At 41.2% G+C, this 17,373-nt stretch overlaps 1 protein-coding gene across 1 annotated transcript in view; it reads left to right on the top strand.

Moving 5' to 3' along the window:
• Positions 1-17,373, top strand: part of FNDC3B (fibronectin type III domain containing 3B) — a 310,175-nt gene that overhangs the window by 254,338 nt on the left and 38,464 nt on the right. The window contains 1 exon segment of the mRNA XM_081953443.1: positions 5,373-5,585. Within this exon segment, the coding sequence (XP_081809569.1) occupies positions 5,373-5,585 (213 nt within the window).

Raw genomic sequence — 17,373 nt, 5'->3', positions numbered from 1 at the left:
ACTTTATCCGAGGGGGGTAAAGACAAAAGGAACCCCCCTCTAATCTTCCAGCTTCAAATAGATTGAACATGAATTTACAATAGTCTGCTGCTTATTCATCAACGATAATTAAGGAGATTAGGATGGATCTCTCACCACCCGCATTCCAGCCGCTCCTCCTTAATTGACTCCTTCCTCCCGGAGCCCATTCAGCGAAAGGGCAGACAGACAAATGCTGTTCCCTGCCCCCCCTCCGTTCCCTGGCTCCTGGGGCGAAGCTGGAAACACCCCCGCCGGCTGCCGCCGCATCCGAGAGGTTTCCAGCGAGCCGCCCTGCAGCAGGTGGCCCCTCCGAGACCCCCTGTGCTCCTGAAAGGAGCCCACCAGAGAGACGAACAGCGGACAACAACGTCCGTCGCCTTAAATGATCGGAAGTGATCTCAAGATCCCTTCCAACTCTTTTTATTCTGATAAATCCACATGACCACTAGATGGGAGCAAGGAGTTAAGGTTTTTTTTAATACTGCCACTTAGTGGTTCTGAAGATTTTGCAACCCAAATAAAATCATCTTCATAAACATAAACATTAGCCTTCTATTTAAGACTAGGTATCTTATTATCTCTAAATATGACTTTTTAAATGAATAGTACTGTTCTTTGGTGTTTCCAGAGACTGTCAAGAATAGTGTTTCTCAAACTCAGGAACTTTTAAGATGGGTGAAATTCAACTCTTTAAGATTTCTGGCTGGGGAGTTAAAGTGCACATATGGGTGAAAGTTGCTGAGGCTAACACTGGTCCAGAAATCCAATGAAAAGGAGGTGTCTAGGGTTGTACAGGACCATTCGTATTTTATGTCATACTGAATCTTAAACCTAGTTTCAATTTAAATATACCGTTCTATACTTCTGATTCTGGCTTGTTAGGGGAAGTAATTCAGTTGCACCTGTCTTGTAAGATAGGGGTGTCAAACTCAAGGCCTGTGGGCCTGATCTGGCCCATGGAGTGCTTAAATCTGGGCCACGGGGCCTCCTTGGAAACAGTAAGCTCAGTTTTTTCTCGCAAGGGCCACACGTTCCCCCCCCCCCCGAGTTCTGTTTTCACTGGCAGAAGTTACAAGAGGCTGTCGCAGCCAGAAATGGAATTCAGGAGCAGAGTACTCGGGCTGCCAAAAGCAACCCCCCCCCCCCAAACATGAACGACATCATGCTGGCCATGCCCACCCTGGCAACACACACCCTGACCCTCCAGTTGTCAAACACAATCCTGATGCAGGCCTCAATGGAATCGAGTTTGACACCCCTTTTGTAAGGGGAATGAATGTAAACTTCAGCTACAAGCTGGTGTTAATTGTGAAATGGGAAGAAGAAAAGGCAACTTTCCCTTTTGACTTAATCAATTATTTGACATAATCAGATAATCTGATGGAAAGAGGTTGAAAGGTTGATAACTCTTCTCTTCATCAGCCCTAATATGTTCGAAGTGCAACATAAATGCTCAAGGCTTGGAGGAAGAAATAAAATAAATGCGATAACATATGAATTATGCCACTCTTGTATTTTTTACTTAACTTGATAGGTATTTGCTGTTTTTTGCACTGATGTATTCTAATTCTGTCACCCCAGTTCTCTTACACATGAGAACCACCACACCAATTATTATAAAACAAACATTGCAAGGAAAATGTAAAAGGCAAAACACGGCCACTGTAAAAGAAATGAAACTTCCCTTTAAGTGGTGTTGTTTTTTAAAAGGTTCTTGTTTATTTCTGGAGTGTGAAATCTCAAAAATTTGGCTCCATTTGTACGAAGCTGCTTTTGACTTTTAATTTGTCCTGATGACTTTTCAACGCAACCAACCTTTTCCTATTGCACCTGTCAGGGAATTTTGCATAGCGTATGAATGGATAAGTCATCTGTATTTATGGCAGCCTTTCTGAAGAACCATTAAGATGTTCAATTAATGTTGCACAAATAATGACTAAGGACAGTTATGTGACCTTGTCAGCACAAAGAAGCATCAAACAGAGTGCTTTGGCTGCTGTTTCTAGGAGGTGATGCTTTGTTTTTTAAAAGGATGAAAATATCTAATTAGGCTATTAATCAGCAATTCATGATATCAGAGCTGGTTTGGTTTTCAGACTTCCTACTGTGCAATGTAAGAGGGAAGTGGTGGCTCAGTGGCTAAGACCCTGAGCTTGTCGATCTGAAGGTCGGCAGTTCAGCTGTTCGAATCCTTAGCATCGTGCAATGGAGTGAACTCCCATTACTTGTCCCAGCTTCTGCCAACCTAGCAGTTCAAAAGCACATAAAAAATGCAAGTAGAAAAATAGGAACCACTTTTGGTGGGAAGGTAACGGCATTCCGTGCGCCTTTGGCGTTTAGTCATGTCGGCCACATGACCACGGGGACGTCTTTGGATAGTGCTGGCTCTTCGGCTTTGAAACGGAGATGAGCACTGCCCCCTAGAGTCGGGAACAACTAGCACATATGAGTGAGGGGAACCTTTACCTTTACAGCAATACGTGATATCAGAGCTGGTTTAGTTTTCAGACTTCCTTCTAAGCAATGTGTTGGAGGAAATGTTCAGCTGCTTTTGGCTGAGCAAATGTGTTTGGGTTGGTGTTAATATACCCTTTTCAGATAATCCAGGCAAGAAGCACAACCATCGATAATAATAACAACACATTATTGTAAGGTTGCATGAACACATTTTTCCCTTCCTCTCATTTTAGTCTCCAGAAAGCTACACAAACACATCCTTCTCCTTCTGTAATTTCTTGTATATGACCATTGTCCTGTCTGTGACTTTTGTTCCTTGTCTGAAAGTCATATACTCATATTATTTACGAGTGTGAAAAGTCAACTCTTAAGTAGCAGTTGCTGTCATGCCTATAAAATAGGACAGTTTCTGGTTAAAAGGACTATATGCAGAATATTCTGTGTTCCTGGCTGAATCTTTCTAAATTTTATACTTCAGAAAAGCTGAAAATTCTTGTTGACGGAGAGCAGGAAAGCACACAACACACTATCCAAATTGACATCCGTACAGTAATATGTAATATGTGTATGTGTGTACCCCCACACCTACAGACACACAAGTGTGTTTCTGTGTGTGTGTGCATGTATGTGGTCATACGTGTGCATGTATTGTGGTCATACGTTGAGGACTACCTGTATTCACATATTCACATATTCATGTGAATACAGGTAGTCCTCAACGTACAACCACAATCGAGCCCAAAATTTCTGTTGCTAGGTGAGACAGACATTAAGTGAATTCCCCCCCCCCCCCATTTTACAACCTTTCTTGTCATAATTGTTAAGCAAATCACTCCAATTGTTAAGTTAGTAACACAGTTCTTAAGTGAATCCGACTTTCCCATTGAACTTTGCTTGTCAGGTTACAAAAGGTGATCCCATGATCCCAGTTTTGTTTGTTTCATTTACGTAGACACATACACACACACACACACACACACACACACACACACACACACACTATTTATGTATCTTTGTTTTTAGCAACTGTATCTTTATGCAATGAATTGCTGGCAGTGTTAATACTATAAAGCCCGGGTGTCAAACTCACCGCGTCACATTGCCATCACGTGATGTTTCGCGACAGTGTTCCCCTTTATGAAGTTATGGGCGTGGCCTGCACATGGCGCATCTTGCCTGTGGGCCACCAGTTTGACACCCCTGATATAGAGCGTAGACGCATTTGTGAGAGTGATATTGAGAATTGATAACATCAGAATTCTTCCTTAAAATTTGAGCAGAACAGTTGGAAAGATTATTATCACAGAATGTAAATGTCAGTGGAGAAGGCATTGGTCTAAATTTTTCTTACCATCCATTAGTAAAAATTGAAAGCTATCCTGTCTCTTGTAGGATCTCTGGTGAACTGATGCTGTTTATATGCATGCATTTAAAACTATAGCAGATAATAGTCACCTGTTGGTTTCCGCTGCCATTTATCGGCTACACAGAAGTGCATGCTCAAATAACTTTGAATGTCTTTAAAAGCTAGCATCAGGTCCATTATTTTAAAATGTTGTTTACTGTAGTTTTCGAAAAAGCGGCACTTGCTGAGCTTTTATCCAACATAAAAATGTAGAAGGCAAATTTTTAGGAACAGGAAATTCCCTTCTGTCAACTGTAAGCCTTGTCGATTCGTTTCTTGTGTTTTTGTCTCTTCCCGATTCATATTCTGAGTTAAATCTAATGACCAAAGAATCTTCTTGTACAAATGTCAAAGAAACACCATAGTGAATATTAATGAATGTTAATAAAGAGAGGCAGGCAGGCAAGTTTTGCATGAGAGTAGAATCAAGAAATAAGAATAATATACCAGAGTATTATTTTAGGGTATCGGTGTGTTCAATCTGTACATTGTGTAAATCAGGCAGCAGGCTGATTTATAGCAGTAGACTTCAACTTCTCTGATGCTGCTTTTTGTGGATCTAAAGAAGAATTTCAGGCTAATTTTAGAGAAATATTACATTAATTGGCAGAGTAATTTCCATCCAAGTAATTTCCTCTTAGCTGTTTTTGTCCTATTCCTGGTACATTTTCTATGTGAAAAATTGGGTCACAGAGTTTCACCTAAAAATAGAATAATTTCAAATCACACCGATTGTTTTTAAGCAGTGATCTGAATGTTCCTGGTATACTTTTGACCAGCATGTTCTGACCAGTTCTAGAGAACTGGTAGTGGAAATTTCGAGTAGTTCAGAGAGATGAGCACAGTCTGACATCAGCAAGGCAGAAGAACAGTGTGAGCCTGTTCCCAGAAGGCAAGAACAGTTAAGACAAATTGGGCGACTTGGGAGTAAGGCTTGGAGATGATTGCCCCCCTCCCATAAGACATAAAAGAGGAGGAGCAAACGGACATGAGCCTTTGCAGGGAGCAATTTTGTTCATTCTGGTGGGTTCAAACTCTGAGAAGCTCCGTTTGACTCTGTGCTCCGTTTGGCCTTGCAAAACTAATTGGCAATTAGGTCTCTGGCAGCGTTTCAAGGGAGGTAAAGGTGGGTGCTTATCAGCATTACCCTAAAAGACTCTGGAAGACATCTGGAAGACTCTTCACAGACTGTTTGTGGATCATTACGGACTGTGAATGTCCATAATTCACAGCCGTTTAAATAAAAGAGGGTTTTGGGGACTAAGCGTGTGATTTATGCTTTATCAGGAAGCCTAGGTCAGAAAAGGGAACTGTGTTGGTCTGCCATCTAAGAGAAGCTGAGAGCCTATCTGTAGCAGCTTCCTTAACATACCATGGTGTCACCAAAATAACTGTAGAATAGCAGCGATATGGAAGCATGAAACGTGTCTATAACTTCTATTCTGTCCATTTTAACCATCCGTTCTTTCTGTGTCTCTTTCAATGACAGGATCCGGATTCAGGCCGTCAATGAGGTTGGAGCTGGGCCTTTTAGCCACTTCATTGCAGCAAAGACCCGGTCATTGCCACCTTTACCCCCTCGGCTAGAATGTACTGCAGCGGGTCCCCAGAGCCTGAAATTGAAATGGGGGGAGAGCAGCTCCAGACAGCATGCGACTGACGACATGGTCTATCTCTTACAAATAGAGGACAAGAACAAGAGGTAAGAAAGCATGCAGCTCAGATAGCACAGTCCATCTGGAAGCTATCCATCTATAAATGAGAATCAACCCAAATGGGCTTGGCTTAGCTCTGGTTGTAGGAAAGGCTATGAGTATCTTCATGAGTAAGCTGGTTGGTCTTATGCCATTAAATTCTTTCCACTGACACTTGGCAGTGAGAGAATAAGTTGTAGATGAGGACACCCAGTGTTGTTAATGCAGGTAGTCCTCAACTTACGACCATAATTGAGTCCAAAAATTTAGTTGCCAAGCAAGACAGCTGCCGAGTGAATTTTTGCCCAATTACTCACCACGGTTGTTAAGTGAAGCCCTGCAGGTGTTAAGTTAGTAACGTAATTGGAGATGGTGGCGAGAGATATCATCTATCTCCAGTCTACAACACAGGCCTTTCAACAGTTCCAAGAAGGCTCCACACCCATTTGCATCACTCAAGTGACTCTGATGACACAGATACAACTCCAGGTGGCCTCAGTGACTCTCTAAAACAATGCAAAGGACCAGCTGTCTGCAAGGAATATAAATCCTTTTGTTCCCCATCATCCAGTCAGAGCTGAAGAAGCTTCTTGGATGGGAAGCGAAATGTCTTCAAAGAAAAAAAAACAGAAAGTCCAGTTGCCTCCTGAAAAAAGCTCCTTTGGGACAGGAAGACTGGTGTTCTCTTGCTTCCTGGTTGATAGTAGCCCTCCTACCCAATAGAAGTTAAACATCCTCTTTCTAGACCTTACCTCTATCACTTATTCAGAATTTGTTTTTCCTCCCCCCAATCCCCACACATAATGTACAGGTAACCATGGTTACAACTATTGGGAAAACACCAGGTTGCAAACCATCACAACCTGCCTAAGTTTTTAAAAGCAACAGAAAGCAGTGCTCACAGCAATTGCTCTCTTTAAAAAAAAAAAAAAGCAATGCACACTAAATGCACACAGCATATACTGGGAGGTAAATACAGTGTGTGTGAAATGTATTTATTTTATGTAGTGAGAGTTAGGGGAACTTTCTAGGTTGTAGATCAGGGAATCAGCACATAATAGATGGTAGGTTTCTTGCCCTATCTGGTAGAAGACTGTCAAAATATTCATGAACTGGAATAGGACATAGCAACAGGTCAGCCATTGGGGACTGCCTGCAATGGGACATGGTAACAAGGTCAGCCAATGAATAGGCATAGCAACTAAGTCAGCCAATGAGGGCTGTTTGGAAACAGAAACTTAAGTAAGACGTCTGGGTGTGGCTTAGCTGTATTAAGCTCTGAACTCTGAACTGAAACCAATCTTTACTCTGCCTGTGTTTTGCCTGTAGCTACTACCACTTTGGAGAATCCACTATTGGTATTGTACATTTACTCATGTGTTGTTATGTATATAAAGAAGTTAATGAATCCTGCTGAATCAGTTATCTGGGTGTGCTTTCTGGGTGTGATTTCTGCAACAAACTCTGACAAAGACAGTGTTTGAACGGCTCTTGATGTTCTCTGTATATTCTAAGAACAGGTTATGGGTCATTGTCCATCTTCTAAATGTTCTCTGAGGGATTAAGAAGGTGTGTATCTCAATTGTTCCTGTAATGTTCATTTGTTCTCATCACTAGCTTTATGGAAAATCATTTCTGGAAAGATAGGGAACAATTAATTCCAAAATTTGAATAAATCGATGGAACCAAGATCCACTAAGCCAGTTGGGAAACCAATTCCCAAATTCTCAACAGGTGTGGGCACACTGATTGGTACAATGGCAGTTGAAGTCAAGAATATTTGGAGAGCATCAACCTGAAGAAAGGGAGTGGTGTGATGGCCTAGAGGTGGAGCTCTCGCCTCACAATCAGGAGACTGTGAGTTAAATCCTAGGTAAAGGCAGCAGGAGTGGGCTGTGCAGGGGGTTTGCAGGGGTTCGGGAGAACCTCTAGCTAAGATTCTGTGCAGTTCAGAGAACCAACAAATCCCACTCCTGGCTGATCCTGCCCTTCCTTGCACCTCATTGGAGTCTCCATGCGGCCCAATTTGGATGCAGGTAAGTGCAGAGCGTGCACAGAGGCTCGGGGATCGCGAAAAATGGGCCTAACAGAAATTTGGAAGGAACTCCAGAGGGCCTCCGGAACCTGGGAAGGTCGTTTTCGCCCTTTTGGAGACTCAAGGAAAGCCTCTGGAGCCCAAGGAGGGCAAAAATCCCCCCCCCAATGGTGCAGGAGGCCGACTAGGCCATGCCCACCACGCCCACCCAACAACCGGGCAGAGAACCCCTTGCTAAAATTTTTGAAACTCACCCCTGAGAGGCAAATATTTCTCATTGAGTTGAGATCATGCCTGCTGAATATCACTCCGCATTGGCAACAGGAAGGGCATCTGGCCAGCAAACACTCAGCTCCATTCAGTTGCCCGGACTCCACCCCACAAGGGATTGTGGGGTCATTAAAAGATGATGATGATGATGATGATCAACTTGAAGAAAGTAGTAATGGATTTATCCAGGAAGAATTTAGCAGACCCAGCCACAGATCAGCACTGGTCCATAGTCCATCAGGAAGTGAGTGAAGCCCCATCTGTACAAAGGCAGCACCCTGGCAACATCCAAAACTACACACCTCTCGTCCTTGGAAAAACCACCTTCCACTGAACCAGTCCTTGGCGGCCAGAAGGTTGAGGACCACAATATCAAAGGAGTAGAACTGAATGAGACAGAATTAAATTGAAGGGAAATGCCAAATGTAAGAAAGCAAATTTGTTTTGAAATTAAATTGATACAGTTGTCTGTTATGCCACAACAGCCCATCCAAATTCAGCAGCAATAAACTTTTTTTGTTTTCCTTTTCGAGAACTCTCAAGAGACACCCAGTCAATTTTGAAAACTGTTGGAAAATAGAGACAGATAAAACACCCCCTTAATGCAGGGCCATGTCTGGGAGATACGTATGTGGTCATAGCATTAATAATAATAACTGAAATGAAATGATCTTCTCTCTGGTTAGCTCGCTTTACTTGCTGTACGCTAAACTGCTAGGAAATATAATTGTAATTCTTAGCAAATACAATACTCCAATGATCAGTAGGTGCCTTGCTGTACTAATTTTAATATCGTTATTAGCAGCCAAAGTAGCTGTCTCTGTTGCATTGTTATTGGCAATTAATCATTTTGCATAACAGAGACTGGAGTTCCATTTGAGGAAGAAATTTGTTCAATATCCTTTTATTTGTTAGAAACTTTCTTATCACTCACAGTTCTCCAGTATTTGTAATAGAACAAGCGGCTTGCGTGCTAGATATACATGATAAAGGTTGAAATATTCCTTTCAAATTACGATGAGCATATGAGGCAGCCTTATGCTAAGTTGCCCTTTGGTCCATTAAACCTTGATTTCCCTTTGGGCTATTATATCTGGGTTGCAAACAGTCCAGTTGATCATTGATTGATGGCATCAGTTAGATTTTCCTCTCTCGTCTAGCTGCCATCTACTAATATATATATAATGCAACACAAAAATGGTTTCCTGCCTGGAAGGCTCCGAGGGTGAAGCTGAAAGGCAAAAAAGAAGCAGTATGCTTCCTCCCATATTTGAGCATACCAGGTGCTTTGACATCACACACACACACACACACACACACACACAAACACATATATGTTTTCCTAGATTTTCACGGGTGTAGGTATGTGTAGGTATGCTTACATCAAAGGCACCACAGATAAAATCAACAAAGTTCTCCACAAACACAATATCAAGACAGCCTTCAACACTGACCCAAAAATAGCCAACATCTTAAGAAACCCCAAAGACAAAATCCAGCTAGAAAATCAAGGAGTCTACAAAATACCATGCAAAATCTGCCCTTCAACATTCATAGGACAAACAAACTGGAGAATAAATGCACGCATCGCAGAACACAAGGACTCAGTAAGAAAAAAAGAAAAAACTTCCTCCCTTTTCCAGCATCTTAAAGCTACAGGACATGAAATTAACCTTGAAGGAACCAAATTAATCTCCAAAACAGAACACTTCAACAAGAGAATAATTATGGAAGCTATCGAAATAGAGAAACACCCCCACAACATGAATGAATGTGACAATACCTCCCGCCTGCCAGACATCTGGAAACCAACCCTAGTCAACAAATGAGCCCCATCCACCACCCAGGCCGTTACAACACAAAACAACAACAGATCCACAGCCAGCACCAATCTGCCAATCATGATACAGCCACACATCCAATCAATCCACTTACTGAAACAAAGCCAGCACTACACACACACACACACACACCCCAAGATTTATAGAAAGACGGCAGCTCCAGCCTGAGGATGGCGAGTGAGACCTCGCCGAAACGTTGCCAAGACAATGTCAATCTTACACAGGAAAAGACCCGAATACAACAAGACCAGCATATATACATATACATATACATACATACATACATATACATACATACATATATGGCTCTCTCTCTCGCTGTGTGTATGTGTGTGTGTGTGTTCCAGCATAACTCTGGAATGCTTGGAGCAATTTCAATCAAATTTGGTACACAGATAACTTACTCTCTGGAAAAAAATAAGACACCCCTAACACTCGTCAGGATGTGTGTTCTGTTGAGATACAACCTGTTGTGCCTTTACATGGCTTCTACTGTACTGCCTTTACATGGCTTCTACTGTACAGTGCAGTGGAGTTGCCATGGTAACAGCTTCACAGTACTCCATAAGTGGGCTCCCTCTGGTAAGGGGGAAAATACCTGGGCAATGCCAGGCTATCAGCTAGTCATACATATTTTTACAGTCTGGATTGATGCCTGTACTTTTCTGTTCTAGTTGATAGCATCTTCTGGAAATTTTTAGCCTAGCTGGAACAAACTTTTTAATTTAATTTCAGAAAAATCTCTGCCACAGGACTAAAACCTGCCTTCAGATTTGGTTTAAATCATTAAATACATTCTTAAACAGTCTTCTGAATCTTACTGTGAATCTCATTCCTTTCTGCTATACTGAATAGGTTAATACGCTGCATATTAAAATCATGTTAAATTCTCAACAGGGAAGTGAGCTAGGAAGGAATGACTTTCAAAATTGTCTGCCTGGTTCATTAGCAAAGACATTAAGTACACCTTTTCACCATGGGAAGATGAGATGGGTGGTAAACAAATTTAATAAATAAAAATATAACAATTTATCCAAGATATATTTCTCAATATCAGCACCTCCAGCCATGAAAATAGAAATGCTATTGAAAAAAACCACAATAAACTGTTATATTACATCTTCCCATAGAGATTTAAAGGAAGTTTATTAGCAAGCAAGGTGACTATAGTTTTTTGTGTCAATGATGCACAAATACATCTCTTCCTTGGATTATTGCAACACGCTGTGCACGGGGCTATCCTTGAAGAGTTTTTGGAAGCAAATACAAAACACAGTGATATGGGCAGTTCTGGTGGCCCCTCATGTGACACATGTATTTGCTGTTAAGTGAACTGCACTGGTTGTTACGTTTGCTTCCGGATCCAATTCTATGGAGATTCTCAGTCACCCAAACCAAAGGTGCTTTTTTCAAGAGGCAACTGGGCTTTCTGGTTTTTCTTTGAAGATGTTTTGCTTCTCATCCAAGAAGTTTCTTCAGAGCTGATGAAAGAAAAACCAGAAATTCCATTTGCTTCTTGAAAAAAATCAAAAGCAAAAGTTGAATTGGACCTTTGGGTCCAATTCAGGGTATTGGTTATTTCTTTATGTCATGGGTCCAGGGTATATGAGGAACCATATCCAACCACCACATCCCCACAAGAGATATTATAATCCCAAAATATCTACCGTATTTTTTGGAGTATAAGACGCACCTTTTTCCCTCAAAAAAGAGGCTGAAAATCTGGCTGTGTCTTATACACTGAAGACAGCATTTTTTTGCCTCCTGAAACGCCGCCCCTTCACCAAAATAGCCGTGCATAGCCTTTAGAAGGCTTTCAGAGTGCTCCTGGGTGCTGGGGAAGGCAGAAATGAGCGAAAAAGGGCCATTTTTCCCTCAATTCCCCCCCCCCAGCCCCCAGGAGCAGTCTATAAGCCGCCTAAAGGCTATTCATGCTGGGTTTCTTGGCAAAAAACGCCCCCGTTTTTGCAAAAAAAAATATGCCATTTTTTTTGTTCATTTTGCCCCCCCCCCCTCCCCAGGAGCTCCTACAAGCCTCCTAAAAGCTATTCATGGCCTTTTTTTGAAAAAAAAACGGCCTGTTTTTGCAAAAAAATGATCCGTTTTTGGGGAGGTCTGCAGAGTGCAAAAAAAAATTTTTTTTTAAATTTGCCTCTTTAAAATCTTGGTGCGTCTTATACTCCGGTGTGTCTTATACTTCAAAAAATATGGTAGTATTCTGGAAATTCCACAGCTACCACACTCTAGAAAATGTAGCTTCTCCAAAGAGGTGCCAACAGGTGTTCTTCATCACATCTCCAAAACAACTTTTCCACTTTGGAACTGAACAGCTGCACATAACTCTTCTTGGTATGCTGCCAAAATTCCCACCAAGAAGACCAATTTAGAGTATTTTCAAGCTTGTGCTGGTTTCTGTGGAAATTTAAATGCTGGTGATGTGTTTTTTTTTTTAAAAAAATAAGCTGTGGGTGATTACCAGGTGGTTGTACCCATCTTTATGTTAACCAAACCTAAAGTAAAAATAAATCCAGAGTATGAGGTCGTCTTTTTTAAAAAGCAAGTCAAACAAATTAACATAGTTGCCTCAACACTTTAATTTCTGATGGCGATAATTAGTTTGAACTCTTCAACAATCATAGATTTTCTAGGAAGCTTGTAGGTGTTTCCAAGAACCAGTGCTGTAGTAATCCAATTAACTGGTGTGCTAATTATATGTTTGTCTGCCAACTGCTTTCAAAGTTTCCTTTAGAATTTGGCTATGAAGTTGTCTCTAGTTTACCGACTAATAAAAGGGGTAAGCTTCGCAAAGGGTTAGAAAGCACGTTTTATTTTTAAAATACATTTTGCATATATTTGAGTTTATTAGAAAATATATTCCGCGCAGATTAGCCTCCCACAGCTTCAGTCGTTAATATGTACAGTCTGAAATCAACCTTCTCCAACTCTCCAGATACATCAGGGGTGTCAAAATCACGGCCCCTGGGCCAGTTGCGTCGTGCATTGGCCATGTCCACCCTGTTCTAACCTAGGCTTCCCAAGAGCATGAAGCAAACTCCTTGTCCTGACAAAAAACCCTTTTATTAATTCACTGTTAATTCTACTCATTCCCATCCAGCAAAGTCTTTCAAGGGAGGATTTACAGTTTACTTTATCTGGCTTGGAGAGCTGACAGGCTGATATCTGCAAAACTTGGCAAGGAGTCTCGGAGAGTCATGAACCAATTAAGTGAAGTAACCAATTAAGTGAAGTAAGGAGTCTCCTGCAAACTCCACTCCTCTTTTGCTCCTCTTTTATTTCCTCTGGGAAGGCCATTCATCGCCCACCTGTGGCCTTACTCCCATTGACCCCTGTTCTTTAGCTGTTCCCTTTGTCTGGCAACTCTGTGCATGTGCACACTGGGAACAGACTCCAGCTGTTCTTCTGCCCCACTATGTCTGACTCTGAAAGCATCTGATAACTGGCATATGGCACTGGTCCCCACTCTGCCTCTGACACAGAGCCCTCATCAGAGCCTTCCCCAGACTCCAGGACTGGCCCAGGTTCCTCCCCAATCTCCTCATTGCCGGAATCTGCTGCCAGCTCTGCTGGCCGCTGGTGGGCCACAGCACACACACTCCCGGTTAGGGAAGGGGGAAAAAGTCATGATGATAATGTGACGCTGCAAGTTTGACATCCCTGAAGATACATGAAGTTCAACTCCCAATCTCCCTAGTGTGTGAACTGCTGAGAATTCTGGGAAAGAAATGTCATTTATCGGAGTGATATCCAAGTAGAAAAGGGCTGGTTTAGAGAAATGAATCAGGGCAGTTCAGGACAGGACTAAAACAGATGATCCTGAATTGATTTAAGGCAGTTTCTTGCATTTCTAGCTAAAAGTAAGATTTATTTTGTTAACATTAAATTTAGCATTAAAGTACAGGTAGTTCTTGACTTAGGATCACAAATGAGTTCGGAATTGCAACCATTGTTGCTGTCATTAAGCAAGGCAATCATGGACACATGACTGTCCCCCTAGTCATTATGCACCTAGCATGGGGTACCTCAAGGGGTGGGAGAGATCCTGGGTTGCTAAACAATGGTTGTAAATTGAGGAATGCATGGACTCTCATCATTGCTACAATTACACTTTAGTTGCAAGCTTCTCTTGCAAATGAAAGCTGTGGTATGTTAGTTTCCAAGAAAGAGTTTCACATGGTTAGAATTTTCCATTGGTATTACTTGATTTGCCCCTGCTCAAAGCATACAAATGCAAGTAGATAAATAGGTACCACTTTCGTGGGCTGGTAACAGCATTCTGTACTCATGCTGGCCATATGATCATGGAATTGTCTTCAAAAAATGTTGGCTTCTTCAGCTAAGAAATGGAGATGAGCACCGTGCCTAGAGTTGAACACAACTAGATCTTTATTCCCTTTACTACTTGGTCTTAAAAGGCTTTCTTTTTGGCTATCTGTAATGGATGCAAAAGGTCATCCTATTTTCTACCTCTAGGTTTTTTCCAAGCATACGTCATTCTGTAAAATTGTTCTTGGATGTGGGTGTGGACTCTCGGAAGCATTTTAAGAGGTGTCTATAGAGATTCTCAGTTCATGGTTGTCCCAAAGGTGCTTTTTTCAAGAGGCATTCAGCAGTTCAGCTGCATTGAAAAGACAAAGACAACTCTTTTGAAGACAGCAAAGTCCACAATTCGGACAGAGAGGACCACTGGTTTGAAAGAGGGGTTAAAGAGGCCATCTATGTCAAAACGTAACAGCCGTCTCTCAACGAAGGGGGAGGAATACAACATCATCCATCTCCAGTCTACAACACAGTCCTTTCAACAGTTCCAAGAAGGCTCCACACCCATTTGCACCACTCAGGTGACGACACAGATAAACTTCCAGGTGACCTTAACGACCCACTAAAAGAATGCAAATGACCAGCTGTCTGCAAGGTGTATAAATCCTTCCATTCCCCAAATCCACCATCCAGTCAGAGCTGAAGATGCTTCTTGGATGAGAAGTGAAACAAAAAACCAGAAAGTCCAGTTGCCTCTTGAAAAAGGTCCTTTGGGACAGTTTTTAGAGGAGTGAATTGGAGCATAACCATTCAGTTCTAAAAATCTCAGGAATAAATTGCTTCCTACTGACAGTCAAATGTTGATTATGGATGCATGTTTTGGGAATAAGATTTACACCCTGAGATAGTACAGACTGAGAATAGGCTTCATGATGTTGTGAAAATAATTAGCACTTGGCAGAAATCTTACTGTTCTAGCGTAAACAAGTTTCCCTCTTTGTGTAACCTTCAGTAAAGGATTTATGGCAATCGGTAAGTCCACACATCTACAATATCGGATGAATGAGATGCCTTTTTCCTTGTTACATCACCGCTTGGAATATCTTATTCATTCATGGACTACATTGTTTATTTCTAGATTGACACACAGGGAGGGCTAGACTGATAAATCTGTTTGATATGCAGAATGGCCAAGCTGTTAAAGTTTCTTATTTCAAAAGAGCAGGAAACGTGGGCCAATATCTAAAAAGAAGCTCTTTTCCTCTAATGGTAATTTCATTTAAATATTAGCAGCTTTTGCTTGCTGAGATGGGTTAACCTCAATTTAAAAATGTTCCAATGGTTTGTGCTGCAGAGAAAACAGCCCCGGGTCATCAATTTAACTCACTAGGAAATTAATGGTATGTGCCCCATTCTCATTTCCCCACCTGGATGGTTTCCACAAACAAATAGCTTCATTTGCAGCCAGGAAGGGGAAGCGAAGCTCTGATTCCTGTTTACACCATTGGACACTCTGTATTCATATGGTTTTTAACTGGCTCTCATTTATTTAACGCTTCAGATCTAAGTGAATTTAATATAAAAGCAGATTGGTACCATGTTTCCTCGAAAATAAGACACAGTCTTATTTTGTTTTGACCCCCGAAATAAGCGCTTGGCCATATTTTCTGGGAGGTCTTATTATTTTTGAGGTGCAGGAGGCGGCGAACGTGGTCACCTCATGGCTGCTGCTGTGTTACAATTAGGGGGGAAAGGTTTATTTTAGCACAGGCGCTCAAAAGCCCAGCTGAGCTTATTTTCCGGAGAGGTTTTATTTTCAGGGAAACAGGGTAGTAGAGGAGGAAGCTTTCCTCCCAAGGAAATAAATAAATAAAAATTTGTACATCACGGGGTAAAGGAAATCATGATTCTATTCCCAAGAGAAGCAACTTAGAACTAAGGAGAAATTTCCTGACAGTTAGAACAATTAATCAGTGGAACAACTTGCCTCCATAAATTGTGAATGCTCCAACACTGGAAGCTTTTAAGAAGATGTTGGATAACCATTTGACTGAAGTGGTGGAGGGTTTCCTGCCTAAGCAGGGGGTTGGACTAGAAGTCCTCCAAGGTCCCTTCCAACTCTATTCTATTCTAAGAAGAGATTGGACAACCATTTGTCTGAAATGGTATAGGGCACAGGTATCAAATTTGTGGCGTCACATGACATTTTGCGTTGTTTTCCCCATTTGTGGAGTTGGGCTGGACATGGAGTTCATGTGAAGCATCCGGCCTGCGGGCCACCAGTTTGACACGCTTGCTATAGGGTATCCTGCCAGAGCAGGGGGTTGGACTAGAAGACCTCCAAGATCCCTTCCAACTCTCTTATTCTGTTGTTCTATTTTCCTGAACATTACCACTTTATTCAGCAATAAATGGTATTTTCATCCCAGGCTTTGCTTTTAGATTTAAAAAAAACAACAACCCTGATTTTTCATTTATAATGTGTTATTGGGATGACATTCACCTTATTTCCTTCATGAGTAATAGAAGTTTGGCTGATATTATATGAATGAAGCTGCATCTTCCTTAGCATTGAGTTGTACAGTAGAAGGGCATGATGGGTATTACCAGAGTACCATGGTCTTAAATCAATGTATCTAGTTGGCATTTTTATTACTTTAGTTTTTGTTTTTGCTTTCTCTGACCAGTATTTTTTTGAAATGAATTGGGATGAGATTCAGTAATGACTTGACATTTGCTCCTACTGTATTATTATTTGTGTTTTATCTGAGAGCTCAGAGCTGTTCACATTCGGTTTTCTGCTTTTATCCTCTTGAAAAGAACAACATAGTTGTTTGACCTGAGATTTAATGACTGGCCCTCAAATGACCCAATAAAATCTTTGCTTGAATGGCAAGTTAAATCTGATTTTGCCTTGTCCCGACTAAGTATGCCTATTTCAAAATGTTGGTCCTGTGAATGGACATTTTGGTGGGTGGAAACAAATTTAGATATCCATTGGTTATTGTTCAGAGACTAGGGAACAGAAGAAGCAAATATGAGTTTTTGAGAAATATTGTATGACATTCTTAATTAAAAAAATTATTCTGCATGTGACATGAAAACATAGACAAGAATGAGAGGAAGAAGCACAGAAAAAGTAATTTGGCCATTAAAAATAAATTTGGATTATAACTGTGATTATCTGTTTAGAAGAAGAACTGTTTATTTTGAATATATAACACTGTCTACTCTACACCTATGTATACATGGGGAAGAAATTAATACAAATCTGAAAATATGGAGTGAGTTCATTTTATATCTGGAAATAGTAAGAGCATTACCGAAGGTCATATGAGCAACAAAATAGACCACTTTTGCACATTGAAAGTG

The sequence above is a fragment of the Natrix helvetica genome, assembly GCF_964273705.1.
Source record: "Natrix helvetica genome assembly, chromosome: 5".
Classification (NCBI taxonomy): Eukaryota; Metazoa; Chordata; class Lepidosauria; order Squamata; family Natricidae; genus Natrix; species Natrix helvetica.
The sequence above is the reverse complement of the archived record's forward strand: the minus strand, read 5'-3'. Positions and strand labels throughout refer to the sequence as shown.